At 43.7% G+C, this 18,691-nt stretch overlaps 1 protein-coding gene across 1 annotated transcript in view; it reads right to left on the bottom strand.

Moving 5' to 3' along the window:
• The window catches only part of PHT4;5 (phosphate transporter 4;5), a 467,442-nt gene that overhangs the window by 276,758 nt on the left and 171,993 nt on the right, over positions 1 to 18,691 (bottom strand). The window contains 1 exon segment of the mRNA XM_089453117.1: positions 12,536 to 12,639. Coding sequence (XP_089309243.1) covers positions 12,536 to 12,639 — 104 coding nt within the window.

Here is an 18,691-nt window from a genome sequence, read left to right as displayed (position 1 = left end):
CAGATGAGAGGTACTTCCCATGAGTCCCAGACTGCATGGGTAGGATGCCTCGACAGGAGAACTAATCAATCCTGTCCTCACAGGAGAACACATCAATCCTGCTACAATCGCCATGGAGAACACATCAATCCAGGCCACCATGGAGAACACATCAATCCAGGCCTCACAGGAGAACACATCAATCCTGCTACAATCGCCATGGAGAACACATCAATCCAGGCCTCACAGGAGAACTAATCATCCTGCTACACAGGAGAGCGAATCATCCTGTTCCACAAGAGAGCGAATCATCTTGTCCCACAAGAGAGCGAATCATCTTGTTCCACAAGAGAGCGAATCATCTTGTTCCAGTGCGCACCACCAGGGGAGGGTGAGTCACCCTGTGGTCGTATGTTGCTCCAGTAAGAACCACAAGCCCTCAGAGCTCCCAGAGCTCAATGTATGCAACATGCAGGACCCTTGTACAAGGGTTTCTTGATGACTCCAAGTCATTTGGGAAAATCACAAATTAGATCTTTCCTCAGGGCTTTGACAAGGTGTATCAACCTGTACATCATCTTAATGCGATGGAGCCTCCTTGCTCATCAACTTACCATATCCCAGATGATGTCTATCTGCTGGATCAATCGACGAATACGGGATTCCTCAATAATCGAATCCCACCTCTGGTTGTTATAGAGAATCACAATGGTATCCAAACAACTCACTGAAGAGCTTTCGCAACCAGACTGCCTCACACGAGGTCATGCTAGCAACAGTATATCCTGCTTCAGCGGTGCTCAAAGTCACCGACTTCTGCTTCCTGCTCATCCAGGATATCGAAGCAGATCCCAAGGTGAAACAGCACTCGAAAGTGCTCTTACGGTCCACCACACTGCCTGCCCAATCAGCATCAGTATATCCAAGTAGTCTCACATCTTCGACAGTGTATCTTAACCCATTGTGCCACGAAGATATCTCAAAAGATTCTTGGCACCAATCCAGTGAGGCTCAACAAAATATGAGCTCACAATGCTAGCTGCAAAACATATGTTCGGACAGAGGTTCACCAAGAACATCAATGCGAATGAGTTTTTGAAACTCAGAGGCATTTCCCAAGTCTGGTCCGACATCACGACCATATAACTTCTAAAAGTTAAGATCCTCGAGGTAGTCACAGGTTTGCAGTCCATCATACCGAATCTTTCCAATATATTTACCACATATTTTCCTTGAGATAGGAAAATTTCCCTTGGCTTCTGCCACACTTCAAGTCCTTGGTCCTTCATTTCAAATTCAAAAGCCATCTCCCTCTAACATTTGTGAATGAGAGGGTTTGCACCTGTTAGAAAGAGGTCATCCACATACAACACCAGTATGAGAGGCTTGTCATCTTCAACCTTAAAGTAAAGGTTAGGATCGGCTTCACTCCTAGTGAATCCCAGCTTCATCAAGTAGCTATCGATCCTCTCATACCATGCTCGGGGTGCTTGCTTCAGCCCATAGAGAGCTTTCTTCAACCTGCATACATGAGATTTTCGATCATAAATCTCAAATCCTACGGGTTGCTCCACGTAGACCTCTTCTTTGATCGAGCCATGCAACAACGCAGTCTTGACATCAATCTGATGTAGGTTCCATCCTTGTGAAGCGGCAAGGGCTATGATCGAGCGGATGGTCGTATATCTGGCGACAGGTGCAAATATCTCATCATAGTCTATACCTTCCTTTTGGGAGAAACCTCGAGCAACAAAACGAGCCTTATACTTTTCCGTGCTTCCATCTGCTGCATGCTTTATCTTGTAAAGCCATTTGGAAGTAACAACAGTCTTGTCCTGGGGTCTGGGAACTACTTCCCAAACATCATTCTTTATGATAGACTCATATTCTTCGGTCATAGCATCCTTCCATACTTGATGCTTGACGGCATCTGAGAATGACGAAGGCTCATTTTGTATGATCGTGCTCATGATGGTCAGGTATCCTTGATACCTATTAGGTTTCTTACTTTCACGAAAGGTTCCTCAGGGTGCAGCATGTCCTTCAGCATCATCAAGTAACCCCTTAAGCCATGAAGGCTTCTTCCTAGAAGAGGAAGGCTCATATGGAGGAGGATCAATCGGGTCCATGGGTTCTTCTACATCAGGCATTGATTCATCATCCTTTTCTTTCGGTTCCCTGGTGTCGGCTTCTTGAGAGCTCCTCAAAGTCGGAAGATTGATCACCTTGCTTTGCTGAGAGCCATATGACTGATTATGACTTCCCTTTGACCGGCTACATAGATTCTATAGCCTTTAGTATTTTCACCATAGCCCACGAAAATTCCCTTCTTTCCAGATGCTCCCAATTTATTTCTTTTCTCTTTCGGCACAGGAAAGTATACAGGGCTTCCAAAAATTTTAAAATGAGAAACATCAAGTTTCTTACCGGTGAATTTTTCTTCAGGAGTCTTGGAACCCAATGCTTGATGAGGGCATCGATTTTGTACATATACGACAGTGTTTGCAGCTTCAGCCCATAGAAACTAAGGAAGACTTTGATCATGTAGCATGGCCCGGACAGCTTCCATAATTGTGCAGTTCTTCCTTTCTGCCACACCATTTTGTTCAGGAGTATATGGTGTAGTAGTCTCCCTCTTGATGCCAACCTCAGGTATGCCTGAGTAAACCAATTGTAATATATCGGAGGTCTTGCTTTGGATTGAGGGGAATGGTCCCCTTTTGAGCTTTCCTTTGGCACATCCCGGACATACACCTTCTTTCTCTACTTGGAATTCGGGCATCCCTGTCACCATCTGTCTTACATCGGGTAGAGCTTTGTAATGAAGGTGGGCAAACCTCTGATGCCAAAGTTCGGACTAAAGAGTTGTGTCACAAGACATGACACCTAGCAGACTTCCATCGACCTGATATAATGAATCAACACTAAACCCAAGAGTAAAGGCATCTTTAACATTATTTTTCCATATACATACCTTGCCATTGCTGAAGGTTACCTTGTAGCCCCTATCTTCCATTGCCAAGATGGACACTAGGTTCCTTTTGAGGTCAGGTGCATTTAGTACATCCTAGAATTTCTAGCCTTCTTGAATGCTTGTCCTCTTCCTTGATTCCCAGCTCTCCTCTTACCTTTGCTGTTGAATTTGTCATTCCTTTGATTGCCATCAGAGGGATTTCGAGTTGCACCACTGCATACTGTACCATGCTTCTCTAATCATGATTATCATCATGCTGCCCATGTCCATGATTTTATCCATCATAACGCTGCTCAAACTAGTGTGCATCATCATCATGCTATCCTATATGTCCACGATCTCATGTTGCCCTTTATGTCCATGATCTCATTCATCATGATGCTCAGATCTCATACATAGTGACTTGCTTTATCACAAATGTAACATCGCCATTTTCTTCTAGCCTTAGGTCCAGCCTTTCCTTTTGATTTAGTCCCGGAATTATTTCTTTTCTTTGCATGAGAAGAAAAGGCAGCAGGAGGACCTTTAGGCATGGGCATTTCTTGCACTTCGTCCCTTGTTTCTTCTTGAATGCATCTAGCCATTAATTCCTCGAAACTAGGAATTACATTATTGTTCAGAAGAGTAGTCCTGAACACATACCATTCAGATGGTAATCCTCCGAGAGTTGTGAGTGCCATTTCTCTGTCAGTAGAGGTTTCCCCAATAGATAGGAGATCGTTCTTGATCTCGGTGATTCTTAAGAAGTATGCTTGCATACTTTCATCTTTACCCTTCTTGATTTTCCTCAACTTATTTCTAAGAAACAAAACTTGATTTGCATCATTAACTTTAAATAAAATCACCAGTCTGTCGTAGATTTCCTTGGAGGTGTCTAGATCAGAGATGTAGGCCACCAAGCGCTTGTCGATAGGGTCCCGGATGATCTTCTTTGTTTTGACTTCTCCATTTTTCCATTTGTTCCAGGCAGCAGCAGATGCATTTGATGAAGGCTCAACAATATTGCCTCTTACATTGTCCAGCACTCCTTGATCTTCAAGGGTTAGATCGATAGACATCTTCCATCCGTGATAGTCAGCTTTCTCACGGAGCTTGTCTTCGGCAGGAAAGAGTGTTGAGGACCCCATAGTTCTTTTAGGATAGCCTTGCCAATCTTCTCTTCAATGATTGCTCTTGCTCTTGCTCGGGCTTTGTCTTCACCTCAGCTCTAATACCATGTTAAGTTATGGTATGTTCTATGCTTATAACAGTTTACTTCTTTTTCTTATTATATTCCACCGATTAGCAATCACATGTACATAAAGTAAAGTGCAGATAGAACATTAAATGATCAACAGAAAACAAGACAAGACAAGAGACACAAGATGTGGCAGCTAGCCAGGGACAAACCCCACAATGTGTGGGGAAACCCTTTGATCAAATCTTCTTTTATCTTCAATAATTCAGCGGAGAGAAATAGTACAATAAATCTGATTCATATCAGCAGTAGCAAACCCTAGATCAGTAGCATCAGCATTAGCGGCTTCATTATCAAACTAGGGCAGACCATATCTCACAAACCGACAGTCGGATTGACTTCATTCCACCACCAAAAGTTGTGGCTTTCAAAGGAGGTTCAGATGAACCTACAGCGCAGTTCCAAAGAGGAGATCTTCTAGGCCACGCAAGTCAGTCTTTACTTCTGCAGTTGCAGCTTCAGTTTCAGCAATTTTCAGCTTCAAACTAGGGCAGTCGATATCTTGCAAACCGTTCGTCGGATTGACTTCATTCCACCACCAAAAGTTGCGGCTTTCAAAGGAGGTTCAGATGAACCTACAGCGTAGTTCCAAAGAGGAGATCTTCTAGGCCACGCAAGTCAATCTTTACTTCTGCAGTTGCAGCTTCAAATTCAACAGCTTTCGGCTTCACATGTGTGAGAGAGAGAGACCCATTTCAGTGCAGTAGAGAAGAAACTCATATCTGCGCAGTAGAGAGAGAGAGATGTGATGAGATGAGTGAGTCCAAATGAGGAAAAGTCCTCTTATATTTATACACAACGTTGGTGGGTGAATAGATGCGGCTGTTGGGCTTCTGAGCCTACATGAGTTGTAGGTCGGCTTGCTAATAATTCCATAATCAAAATAAATTCATATCTCCATGAATACTTATCGGAATTGGATGATCTTTATATCAATCCTACACCTCTCGACGAGAGGAATCTAATAAAAATATTATTAGCCATGAATAAGATCACCCACATGAAGTTTTGCCCTGGTTGCCAATTTTAACAGACTACGTCACAGCAGATCTGGTTATGGGGTCCAGGGATTCAATTGTCTGACAGGCCACTCCATTTCGTGAGGTGTAGGTCCATAGCAGAGGGTGATCTAGCTCACTTTTGGGTTGACACGCGGGGCATCGTTGAGGCCTCCATTGTATGGCAAGGAAAGTTTTTCCAGTAGCAGCTTAGGATCAGGATTAGCAATGGATGTATAGATATCGAAATCATAGAGATACCTGGGCAGGATGAACTTGGCCTTCGTCGATATTTCGTCATCAAGTTTCAGGGGAGGAGGACACAATGTGCACATGATGGGCAGTCTATTAGAGTCAGAGTGGCGCAGCGACAACATGGTAGCACCCTTCTGAGATTGGCATTGGACTCGGGGATCGCAGTACTTGACAATTCAACTACCTTTAGGGATGAGCTTGCTACTACAAGGGAGATCACTCAGATCTTCCGTTGGGCTTTAGTGACTCGTTGATGGCATGGGAAACTTCATCAGCGTGGCAGGTTGATCAGCAGGAGGATATTAGGAGGAGCTCATGCAGAAGAGACTTCATCCCCACAGGGATTGGGTTGCATCTTCAGAAGTCTACTCTTGGTGTGCATGAGGTGGACTACTCAGTAGGGTAGCTTCATGGGGAGTTCGACAGAGTCCTGCACTATCATGACACTCTACTTATTAATAGTATGCAAAGGGCTTTTGGTACCTACACCTGGTTGGACAGTGAGTGGAGCAAGGGGTGCTTCACATTGATCAAAATGGTTTGGGATCCTAGTATTGAAAGATTCCTTCATGACAGGACAGTGCAGAGATCAAGGATGACTCAATGGCGCATTTGGGACCCTGGTATTATTGGCGGTGACAGTGGTGATCAACAGTTAGAGAGGTTGCTTGTTCAGGCATTGCTTGAGGACAAGCAATTTTTGGCGGGGAGGATTGTCATGTCTGCAATTTTGGTTTTCCGCATTAGAGACAATCTTGGAAAGAGGTGACATTTCCGGTTTTGAGATTTAGGAGAAAAAGGGAAAATTGTTGTTCTAGTAGAATGTAGAGGCCACAAGAAAGAGAAATTTGACCCAAGGAGGGAACTCACACTCTTGGAGGAGAGAGAAAAGAGAAGGAAGTGTGAATTAGGAAAGAGAGAGAGAGAGACTAGGGACCAAAAGGGGAGAAGAGGCCAGCAAATTATAAATAGAGCTTGAGGGCCTCACTTTTGGCATCTTTGATCATTTGACAATTTAACATTAGTTCTCTTGAGCTGCTTAGCCAAGACAACGGTGTTGTTTAGCACAAGGAATTTCCGAGTAGCAATTCCAACCTCATTTCAAAGAACTTCGAATGTCTCCCTAGTGAGGCAATTTGGGGAGCTCAACTCAGAGTTTCCATTGGGCATAATTGCAGGTTATTTCAGCTGGTACGTGTTCCTTCCAGGGCATAGAGATGGTTTGAATTGATTTTGGGGAGATCAGTTACGGAGCAACAGAACATCAAAAGATTTGCATGTATTTCCCCTTACTTTAGCCGGAGATTTCTGTGGTGATTAGCAGGGCTGAGTTTCAACGAATTCTTGGGGTTGAGATTCTACATTTATGGAAGTGCACAGGGGTCTCCAAGCAGGCTTGCGTAGAGGCTGGAGGAATAGAGGTTAAGGAGAAATAAGGGTCGGAGATTGGAGGTATTCCTCAAAGGAAAATTTAGCCAGTGATGGGATAGATTTCCATTGGTGGATTTGGGCCTACTTCAGTAGTATCAATACTATGGGGCATTTTCTGGCCAAATTGGGGGATTTGCACTTGGGGGTCATCGGGGTTCGATGGATTCAGCCCAAACCCTTTTTGGGTTTTTGTGGATTTGGTGAGAGGAGTCTGGGGCTAATTTTACAGAATTTTCCGGGTGATATTCATGCCTGAAATCCTCATTCTTATATCAGGGCAAATTGCTAATTTGCTAGTTAGCTAGGGAATTTGCACCTCTTTGTGGGTTCGATTTTGGCTTGGAGATAGGCCAAACCTTTTATGGATATTTTCGAGTTTGAGAGGAGCTCACAGCTGCAATTTCAGAGCACTCTGGGCATTATTTTGAGCAAAACTTCCAATTCCATTTGGCAGTCTGTAGGAGATATTCTGGGTAGTGCATATTATCAGTTTGGAGCCATTTCAGCAGTTAGGTCAGCCAGATTTCACCTAGGGTTTCTATAGCTTGCTTGGCAAGCCAAGGTTCCATTGTTCTCCCATTTTGTACTCAGAATTCCCCATATTAATAAAATGGCTCATATATTCTGTTCATTTACTAGTGCTCTAAATTGGATGCTTGATTTTATGTTTTGCTTGTTGTTCCTAGTTCGTAGCTCAATATTTTATTATTTACTGTTATTTTCCAATTAGGAGTATTACACAACTGGGTTAGGTGACTTTGCTATGGAGAGAACTGGCTATCTCAAAATTCTGCCGAAATGCCCAAGAGTGATCCTACAGAGGACACTCTCTTCGCCTCGGATCTGCTGATAACTCCTTCGAAGCCTGGTCTCCGCTAAGCATGGTGTCCTCAAATGCTCAACAATGTCCTCATCGATCCTAGGTGAGCTGCATCCGAGGTACACCTAATGCCCCTGTCCATATGCCTCCTTGGAGGCAACGCTCCAAGAGCCCGCTGCACTACACCATGTGTCACTGCACACCACCAAGCAACACCACATTCCTCGACATGCCATTGTATGCCACAACCTGTCCTTGTACACCACTGTATACCCCCAACTATGGCTATGCCATCTTGTACTGTCCTGTGTCCCACCTGTTTCACGACATCAGTCACTCCCCGCATGTACAAATTGCGATGTGAGGCACTCCCCCATGCGTCTCCATGCCCATATGCAGACCAATTCTCCACACTAGATGCTCCTACCCATCCCCGAATGAGATGGCCTAAAGTTGTGTCCCTATGTGTCTGCCCACACCCGACCGGTATCATCACCTCCATCGTCGCATCATCATACCCTCCGGTGAATGGATCTTCACTCCAAATCCTCCCTGAGGGATCCGAGAAGTGAATCTCCCTATGTGTCAACAGTGATGCTACCCCTGCGCTGCTCCTCTACGTCCTTTGTGCCCCACACAAAAGTGAAGAATCCCCAACTCCATACAAGGTGCCATTTGGTGGCCTGCCAATGCCACCTCCTCCGACAAGCTCCTACCAGAGTGTGTTAATCACCCCGTGATCCTGTGTACAAACGTCGTACCAAGTCAACCCAAGAAGCATGTCCATAAACTGGTTGGCCACTGGTGCTAACTGAAACTCTCCTACGAAGGTGGACGCTCGACTGCTAGGTCAACTATACCCTCTAGGTCGTAGTCAACTGGTATACCTGGGAAATGATAGGTGGTCCCTCCCAGATCCCAATGCCAGTCGGGGCTTCCAGCATCCCTAGTGCTTGGAAACTTCTGTTGAGCTCCACCGGGGTCCACTACCATCTCCATAGCCCACTCCACCGGGTACCAACTTAGAATCTCTCGCCACCCAACCCCAAGAGAGGGATCAAATGCACGAACTCCCGCACATAGAACAACCCTAGCATGCAGGTGTTCCACCCTCTTCAACTCAAGTTGTCTCATCTCGCTATCCTGGTCAATACATAAAATCTGACTAGGTAGCTCTGTCTCTCTCTGTCCAATGGGCCAAGGTAACCTAACAGTGTTGCCAACCCCGTCTATGTATGCCCGAAGAGGGTTGCTCTCACACTCCAACGTGCACTCTAGCTGCACAAGTAGGGAATCCAATCACCCCCAATGTTATTCAATTTGGTCGTGGACTCGACACAAACCACTCTCATGCCCTCCAGCTCCTCGTTCTACTACAGAATAGCCTCACGCACTAATGCGACCTTCCTTTTTAATGCTAGAAGGTCGGCCTGAAACTGGTTGAACTTCCGTGGGAATGTATCGCCTATAAACTCGGTCACAGCTCCAAATACCTCAGCAATTGTTGGCATCTTGTCCATGGGTGGATCCTCCTCAACAGATGGCTCTATGTGTGTAGACTCTATCTTCTCCACCAAGGTGTCAACTAAGGCTATCAAAGAGGTCTCTAATAAAGGTGACTCTTGTGCCACATTGGGTATATCGATGTGCTCCTCACCATCTTGTGGGCGCTCAACATCATGCTCAACATCCTCCTCAGACTCCTGATATCTAAACTCAGGTCTCCACCAGCGAAAGCGCCCCCTGGTCTCACCCTCTAACTGTCTATGTCTTGCTTGCTACTTTTCAGGAGATCTAGTGCCCTGATCTGGTCATCTTTGCCCACATGATATAGATGGTTGCACCCCCACGGCTTGCTCACCTCTAACATCTTTGTTGTAAGGGTGAGGATGGGTTTGGTCTGTCACCCTCCTCAACTGGGCCAACCTCTCATCGTCCCAATGAATTCTACCCCAGAATTTCTGCATACTGGATTTCCCTTGAGCCATGGGTTTGTCTCCAGTTTCACCCGTCACTGTGCACTCATACCCAAAGCTTCCATGATCTTTTGGCTAATTTCCCACAGCTGGGCCAAGATCATGCTTTGATACCACTGTAATGTTCCAAACTAGGAAAAATAGTGCTATGCAAAGCAAACAATAAAAACAACACCATAAAATTGAAACATTCAGTGCACACCCATAAAAAGTCCAGGAATAACCAACAATTGAGCCATTTTATTAATCCAATGGAGCAAGTACAATAGTATGGAGAAATGGTGCACTTAGGCTTGCCTCAATGGCAAGCGTGATCAAGCCTAGGTGGTAATATGTCAAGCCCAGATGGCACAAATAACTGCTACAATGATGCCCTGCACTGCCCTTGTGAAATTGTGTTGTCTACTCCAAAGATTATGCTAGAAACCCCACCTCTGGTGCTCAGAACATTACGGGAAATTAACCCCGATCTCTCCACCAAATACCCAGAATAACCCACGAAGGAATTGGCCAAATGTTGACCTTAGAATTTTGGCCCAAAACCCTTTGCTCCTCTAGTTGTTGGCTGAGTTCGGACCCTTGTTTGACCCCTTAGATTTGCCCAGAAAATTCTATAAAATTGGGAGTGTGATCCATTCCCAAAACCCAGAAAGGGTTTCCCTTGGTTCCAACCTTCAAAAATTGACCCTTCACAGCTTGGCCCTCCTCCAATTTCGAATTTTGTTGTTGTGACTGATCCTGTCAATCTCTTCTCTCCCACCTCCAGCAATCCTCCTTAAATGGCCCTCCAAGTGATCTCTTACTTCTCCTAGCCAGCTTCAGCTCTACAATTCCTTCTTCCAACTCCCACGTGAGCCCAGTGATGGCTCACTGCGCAGGCCCAAGTGATTGTAAATCGAACTACTCCAATGCAGAAACCTGCTACTCCAAAACTCTCCTGGAAGGTTGATCCTCCATTATAGCTTCAATGCCCAAACTCCCCCAGTAGTTGTTGCTTGGATGAACCCGCAAGCAACACCTGTGTGTTCCCCTTCTTCGTCCTCTAGAAACACGCACTAGGTGAGAGTCGAGACAAATGCTGAATGATATGATTGTGAAACTCCATCGGATCTCCTCGAAGGTAGTACGAATTGCCTTCCCAGGGTGGCACTCGAAGTCCATCGAAACAAGGGTTGAGATCTCCGCTCGGAAACACTCATGTGCTAAACAGCACAGTAACTCATCTAAGCAGCTCGAGCAACTAAGATTGAGTTCAATATGTCAAAAGATAAGATGTTGAAATGAGGAGAGTTGTCTTCCTTAATAGACTTCGTGGAGCATTTTTCCCTCCATTTTCCTTCCATCGTGGGTCCCTCACTTAACCATCGATCTCCCCTCCATGCAAATCGAAGTAGGGAATACGTATTCTCCTAGTGTGGGTGGCCCTCACATACAAATGAACCACATTGAAATAACTTCTACTAAGTCTAGCCTCCTAATAAAATCGAATGGGCCCCACCTCCAAAATTGGCCCCAAAATGTAGAAATTTTTTTTTTTTTTTACAACATGGTGAATCGGTAACTGCCTGGCCTAATCTAAGGGAGACCCAGTATCAAACCTCAACGCTGCCACTATAACACCAAGAGCATAACCAACCACCTGCAAGTCGGGTATACTAAGTCTCTATGATTTTAGCAAGAGCATAACCAACCACCTGCAAGTCGGGTATACTAAGTCTCTATGATTTTAGCAAGAGCAGACTCACGGGAAAGGGGAATCCGCCCCTCTAGCCGCCACCACAGCAGGTCAATGTACTCAATGAGATTTGAACTTCGGTCAACCTGGGCATAACCCATGTGACTTACCGTCAAACCACACATCACTGTACCCCAAAATGTAGAAATTAATCATGTTCCAAAATAATTTAGGAAGGTACATTACATTGTCCAAAACTTATTTGTACCACACTTTGGATCGCACCTGGTTGTTTTATTCTCTTCATTCATTTGTACGATGAAATGTTGTATCAGATGTAATCTTTTCTGCTCCATAGGCCAATTGACCTCACAGAAGATCTAATAAAATTCTGATTCAGATTCAGATTCTCCTCTCAGGTCCACCTTCAACCATAGAATCCATGACAAACCCTTTATTCTAAATTCTAATATATCTCAAGTCACCATACATTCACAGTCCACCTACCAGGATCCATTGTTACCACTGCTCTAAAACCATATAAAATTTCACAATGCATATGCAAACATCATAAACAAAACAAGAGATGGAAAGAATAACGAAAGCCAATATATTGGTAATAACGTTGCAACTTTGCAACAATTACACCATTGGGCTAGCCCAAGGTAGGGTGTCCATTCATACCAAAGATAATTATGCAGATTTAACCAGCTAACCTTAGCATTATTTTTTATGTGATCACATAAAACATAATAGTACTTAATATTGGAGTTTGTCATTTGCTCCTCCAATATAGCTCATCTGTTGCAAAGTACATGTTTCATTGGATGCATTAACCATAAAGTTCACCACTTGATAGAGCAGCCAATTCCCAGTGCTCTTGTTGATATATACATGATTAAAAATCAACTTTAGACCGGCTAGAGGTGAAAAGTTAAAGATTAGACTTCATAGTATACAAACAATCAAAAAAACAAAAAATCTTGCTCCTCGAAGTCTAGTGCCAACAGAATTGGACCGTATAAAAAAATAACAGTGTAAACAGTTGAATATTGAATTTTTTTTTAAACATATAGCAACACTATACAATACTTATGTACTACTGCAACATGTTACAAGCATGGAACAAATGAAACATCGTCCCTAATTTTTATCTAACTTCCTAATTAAATTAGTCCGCAAGTACATACCCCTGAGGCTGACTTAAGCTCTGTTGCATGTGGACCCAAAGGAGTGCTGCTGGCCAAACTTGGTCCAGATCCACTACTTTCTGAAAGCAGGATAGACTTGTCTCCTGAAATACATTGACAAGATTCTTCATGTCTCACCAAAAAGAATTAGTCAACATAATATTGAAGAATAACATATAATGATTGTTAAACAGTTAAAGGAATTAGCACATCACCTAGCATTATTTTGTTCTATACATAGCCTTGTCAATACTCTTATGACCTTGAAGTTCTCAACAAAGAGCAAAGATATAAATATATCAAAACCAATACAAAGGTAACCATTTATCTAGAGACAACTATGAGAGTGCAACTTCATGTCATATATCTTCAAAGATTTCAAAAAGGAAATTCTCCCATGAATTTCCTCTTATAGAAAGTTATTGTCAGCATTTTATTTATATATTAATTTTTATTTTACCTTATCGTAGATAATTTAAGATTCAAAAGGGATGTATCTCAGCAAAGTTACAAATAGACCAGATTACTAGACATGTTCAAAAATTCTAGGATTGATAATCCACTGGATTAATTGAGGAATTGGCCATCCTTAAACAAAATTGATGCAAGGCATGTATACCCTCAGATACTTATTTAAGCATAAATGTTGAGAACTTTATCTTAACATGTAAATACTAAGATTTATCTTCTTTTGAGGTTCATGGATTAGCCAATAAATATGTCACATACTGAAGCATAACTTCTGAACATTCTATAATTTCTACCACTGAAAAAACTAGAATATAAAAGGTGTTGAATTTTCTCAAATAGTGCATAGTAGAAACTGATCTTCTGATTTGATAATTACTTTCCAATGATTTCCAATTAAGTTATCTTATGTCACATATATCATTAAGCGATTACACACAGAAATCTCAACAGTAATGCAATGAAAATAGTAAGATCATAAAGAGACAGCCAAGCACAGTAGAGACACAAATTTACCCTAGGAAAATCCAACCTTGAGAAAAACCCAGCAACTTTTCTTCTAAGGAGAAATTGTTCTTCAGCAATAATTACAATTCCAAGAGAATTCTAGAAATCTGTGCCACAAATCCAAGCCTAAGATACCAGTCAAACTGTAATATCCCAAAGGAAAATTAACAGCTATAAACAAAGCATGCATAGCAAAAACAACACAAAATTTCTATACAATATTAAACACCCAGAAAGACACCAAAATCTGCGCAGAACTGAGCCATTTTATTATAATAAGAAGGGGGTACAATATAAGCTCGGGATGTATGCATCTAGGCTTTCAAGGCAAGCTAACAAGACCCAGGGGATGAAATCAGCTGCTCAGCCACTAGGAAGATGTCCCCTCAAATGCTTTGTGCTGGCCCCATAAACTGCACTGCTGGCTGCAAGAAACTGCTGCTAGGTCCACTTTTGGTGCTCAGAAAATTCCGGGAAATTAACCCCGGTCCCCCACAAATAACCCACCAAAACCCAAAAAGGGTTTCGCAAAATGCTGACCTCCAAAATTCAGCCAAATTTCCACGCTCTCTTCCAACTGCTGGGCAAATCGACCCTCCAGAAAATAACACTGTTTGAGGTCCCCAAAATGGCTGCAAATCCCAGCGAAATTCCTTCCCGGAACTCCCCACAAGATTCAGATCATTCCAGCACTCAAATTGGCCTCCTCCAAGCTCCCACGCGTGGCACGAAATACCCTTTGCACAGGCCCACACAGTGTTTGGTGTTGGCTCGGTGTGCACAGCAAATTACCTCAAATTTGAGCCCAACTAGCACTCCAAAACTCCAAACCAGTTCTTCCAAGGGATGCGTACTTCCTTCTCTACGCCCAACCTGCTGGAAAAACTCCACGAGTTACTCACCAATCTCCCAGGCAGCTCCCAAACAAGTGTAGATTACCTCCTTGGGTGGCACTCGAAGTCCACCAAAGGTAGGTTGAGATTGTTGCATGAAAATCTCGTGTGCTCCACAACACTTGCAGACTTGGCTCTCAGCTCAAGTGTGCTAGGTAAGAGAGAATGTCAAATGATCAAAAAGTGCCAAAATGATGAATGCACCTTCTATTTAGTCTTGAGCCTCCAATTCTCCAGGTGGGCCCCATCCATCAATTTCCTCATCTCTCTTCCCTCCATGTGTGCATATTTCCCTTTGGGGTGGCCCCTACCATCCACTAGCAATTCGAATTTCCTTTTTCCCTTATGTTGGAGCCTTCTTTCACCTCATAATTGCAAGTGGGGCCCCACAACCCACTTTTTCCTAAGTTGCAACCCAAAATTGGTCAAAATTGATATTTCACTTAGCAACCTTGCTAAGTGGGAATATCACAGTCCTCCCAGCCAAGATGTTGTTTGTCCTCAAGCAACTGCAATGCTGGATGTTGTAGTATTTTCTCACCTTCCCAAGTAGCATCCTCATCTGGCAGCTTCTTCCATCTGATCAGGAACTCCTTGATGACTCTACTCCTCAATCTTCTCTCCCTACTCTCCAAGATAGCCTCAGGCTCCAAAACTAGATGCCCATCATCATCCAGTGGGGGTAACTCAATGGTGGCTGTCACATGTTGTCCTAGTACCTTCTTGAGGCACGAAACGTGGAAGACGTTATGCACCTTGCTCCCAGGCAGAAGCTCTAACTCGTATGCCACTTCACCAACTCTCCTGGTTACCTGGTATGGTCCATAAAATCGCGGTTGCAGCTTCTCAGCCCCCTTCTGTTTCAGTGTAGATTGTCTATAAGGCTAAAGGCGCAAGAAAACTAGGTCCCTCACCTCGAAGTGCCTCTCAACCCTGTGTCTGTCTGCATACATCTTCTATTGATTTTGCGTCGTTTGCAAGTTATCGTTGAGAGCTTTAAGGATATCTTGGCTCTCCTGTATCCAATCTTTAGCCCTTGGGGTCCAGCTGTCTCTAAAAGCAAGGTCAGCAAAAGATAAAGCATCATATTCATATAAAGCTCGAAAAGGTGACATACCGATGGACATGTCATAGGTAGTATTGTAGCAATACTCCCCCAAGTGAATCCATCTAGCCCAAGCACGTTGTTGCCCCGTCACATAATTCCGCAAATAACTCTCCAGCCATTTGTTAACTATCTCGATATGCCCGTCGGTTTGGAGGTGGTAGCTGGTACTGGTGTGAACTTTGTGCCCACCAACCTGAAAAGCTCCTGCAAGAAGGCCCCCATAAAACGACTATCCTTGTCACTCACCATGGTCTTGGGGAGACCATGCAACTGGAAGACATCCCTGAAGAACAACTCCACAACTTGCGAAACAGAGTACTTAGCGGGAATGGCAAAGAAATGGGCATACTTCGTCAATCTGTCCACCACTACGTATATGCAAACGTGGCCCTACACCATGGGAAGCCCTTTGATGAAGTCCATTGAGATGCTCTCCCATTTCCCCTCCGGAATAGCGAGTTTTTGTAATAACCCAGTTGAATGAGTTAACTCCCCTTTGTTCCTCTGGCAAGCCTTGCACTCCTATACATGCCTCAACACATCCCCCTTGAAGCCCTTCCACATGAAGCGCTCTCTGACTGTCCTGTAGGTCTTCAAAAAGCCCTGGTGTCCTGAAAGTGGTGAATCATGCGTTGTGTGAAGGATTCTCTCCCTCAACTATCAACGGGACAGATTTACAAGATAGGATCTTGTAGGGAAGTCAGCAGGATGTCAGGTATATGGAGATTGTGCACAACTTGCAGCGGAGTTCAAGTAGTGGTACAGGGACAGGTGGTGGTATAGGTATAGGTACAAGTACAAGTACAGTTACAGGTACAAATGCAAGTGCACAGGATGTGGACTATCGTCTCATGGCAAATGGATTGGTTAGATTTAGGGACAGGATATATGTGCCAAATAGCAGTGAGCTCAAGAAGGTGATCTTGAGGGAGTTTCATGTGAAACCATATTTGGGTCACCTAGGTTATTAGAAGACACTGACAGTAGTGAAGAAATTCTATTATTGGCCGAATTTGAAGAGAGACATAGCAGAGTTTGTGGCTAGGTGCTTGGATTGTCAGCAGGTGAAGGCAGAGTGTAAGCATCTAGGTGGACTGCTACAGCCAATTCCGATTCCAAAGTGGAAATGGGAGGTCATTTCCATGGACTTTATCACAGGTTTGCCGAGGACAGTGAGACAACATGATTCCATCATGGTAGTGGTGGACAGGTTGACAAAGGTAGCACACTTCATTCCAGTGAAGTCTACATTCTCAGCGAGTGATGTAGCACAGGTCTTCATCAGGGATGTGGTTAGATTGCATGGAATTCCGAAGAATATTGTGTCAAACAGGGATGCGAAGTTCACTTCCGAGTTTTGGAAGGAGTTATTTGCAGGTTTGGGCACAGAGTTGGCCTTCAGTACAACTTATCATCTGCAAATAGATGGACAAACAGAGAGGGTCAACAGGATATTGGAGGATATGTTGAGGACATATGTGATGCATCAGTGACGAAAGTGGGAAGAGTACCTTCCACTGGTAGAGTGGGAAGAGTACCTTCCACTGGTAGAGTTCGCTTACAACAATGGGTACCAAGAGTCACTGAGGATGAGTCTGTTTGAGGCATTGTATGGGCAGAGTTGTAATACTCCCATCAGTTGGAGCGATCCAGTTAACAAGGTGTTGATTGGACCAGACATGTTGGTAGACATGGAGCGGGAAATGCAAGTAATCAAGAAGAATTTGAAAGCAACACAGGATAGACAGAAGAGCTATGCAAATCGAAATAGGTTGTTCAAGGAGTTTTAGGTTAAGGAACAGGTGTACTTGCGCATCAAACCAAAGAAGAGCTCCTTGCGGATTGGATCATGTGCCAAGATGGCACCCCAGTTTTGTGGACCTTTCAGGATTATTGAGAGGATTGGGCCAGTAGCCTATCGACTTGCATTGCCTCCAACAGTGAAAGTCCATGATGTTTTCCATGTGTCATTGTTTAAGAAGTATGTTAAAGATGTTGATCATGTGATTGACTGGTTTGTATTGCAGGTGGAACCAGAAGGAGAATTCTAGCCGGAACCGCAGTGTATTTTGCAGAGAAAGATGCTCATGCTCCGGAACCGAGCAATTGAGCAGGTTAAAGTGCAATGGAAGCACTTTGGGCCCGATGAAGCTACATGGGAGATGGCGGATCAGATGCGGGCTATGTATCCTTACTTATTCACTGGTTGAGCAGATGTTTTGGTATATGTCTTCGGTATATGTTTTTGGTACATGTTTTGGTGATGTTTGGTTTATGTACATATGTGTATGGATGTATATACCGCCATGAACTATGTTATAGAGCTCTAATAAGCGGTATGGGTGTCATGTTGTTATGGTGTTATACTTGTTATGTTGTTATGTTGGTTTGTTTCTCAGCAAGATGATCATTGTAAATACTACATCGAGCTAAGTTATAAAGCTCCATGGGCAGCATGTTTTGCTTACAGCAGCTTTGTTGGTTCTAGGTGTTGTTGAACACCGAGGACGGTGTTCCCCTAAGGGGGAGGGCTTTTTAACAGCCCTGGCGAAAAATTCCATGTAATAAAAGTTAATAAAAGAAAAATAATAACCACGGTTGATACGACACGTATTCCAAGCTGAATGTTGGGCAAAAGAATACTGATGGGGGCCATTGGTGATTAATTAATGGCTAAGGAAAATGGCAAAGGCAATGGCAAAGGCTTTGGAAAGGCAAAGTGGCATTTTGGTACATTTATTTATGAAAATAATGGAAATTAGGAGAAAATGGAGGTGAAAGGTCACAGGTTGCATGTGAGGAGGAAAATGAAATAAAATAATGGAAAATGAAGAAAATAGAGGCCTCATTAATAAAAAGGCTTCTGAGGATCAGTTCACAGGCTTTTGTCAGTTCAGTTTTGGAGCTCCTCCCTATTCTCTCTCTCTCATACTCTTGGACACAACGTTTTCTTGGAGCACTCTTGGAGAGTGTGGCATACTTGGAGTTTTGGAGAAAGAAGGCAAAGGAAGAGTAGGAAAGCGCGAGACGAAATCAGGATCAACGACTATAGCGGGTTTTTCTTGCAGGTACCGAGTTTCTTCACCAATTTTGGCATGCATTGCATATGCATGTGGTTTATTGGTCATGGTCTGTAATTGGCATGGAGGATTGCCTAGATTTACAATGGATTTGCCTAGC

Source organism: Pinus tabuliformis, chromosome X (assembly GCF_031772625.1).
Source record: "Pinus tabuliformis cultivar Carrire ecotype Pingquan chromosome X, CPIR1, whole genome shotgun sequence".
Lineage (NCBI taxonomy): Eukaryota > Viridiplantae > Streptophyta > Pinopsida > Pinales > Pinaceae > Pinus > Pinus tabuliformis.
Note: the sequence above shows the minus strand (reverse complement) of the source record. Positions and strands in the feature narration are given on the sequence as shown.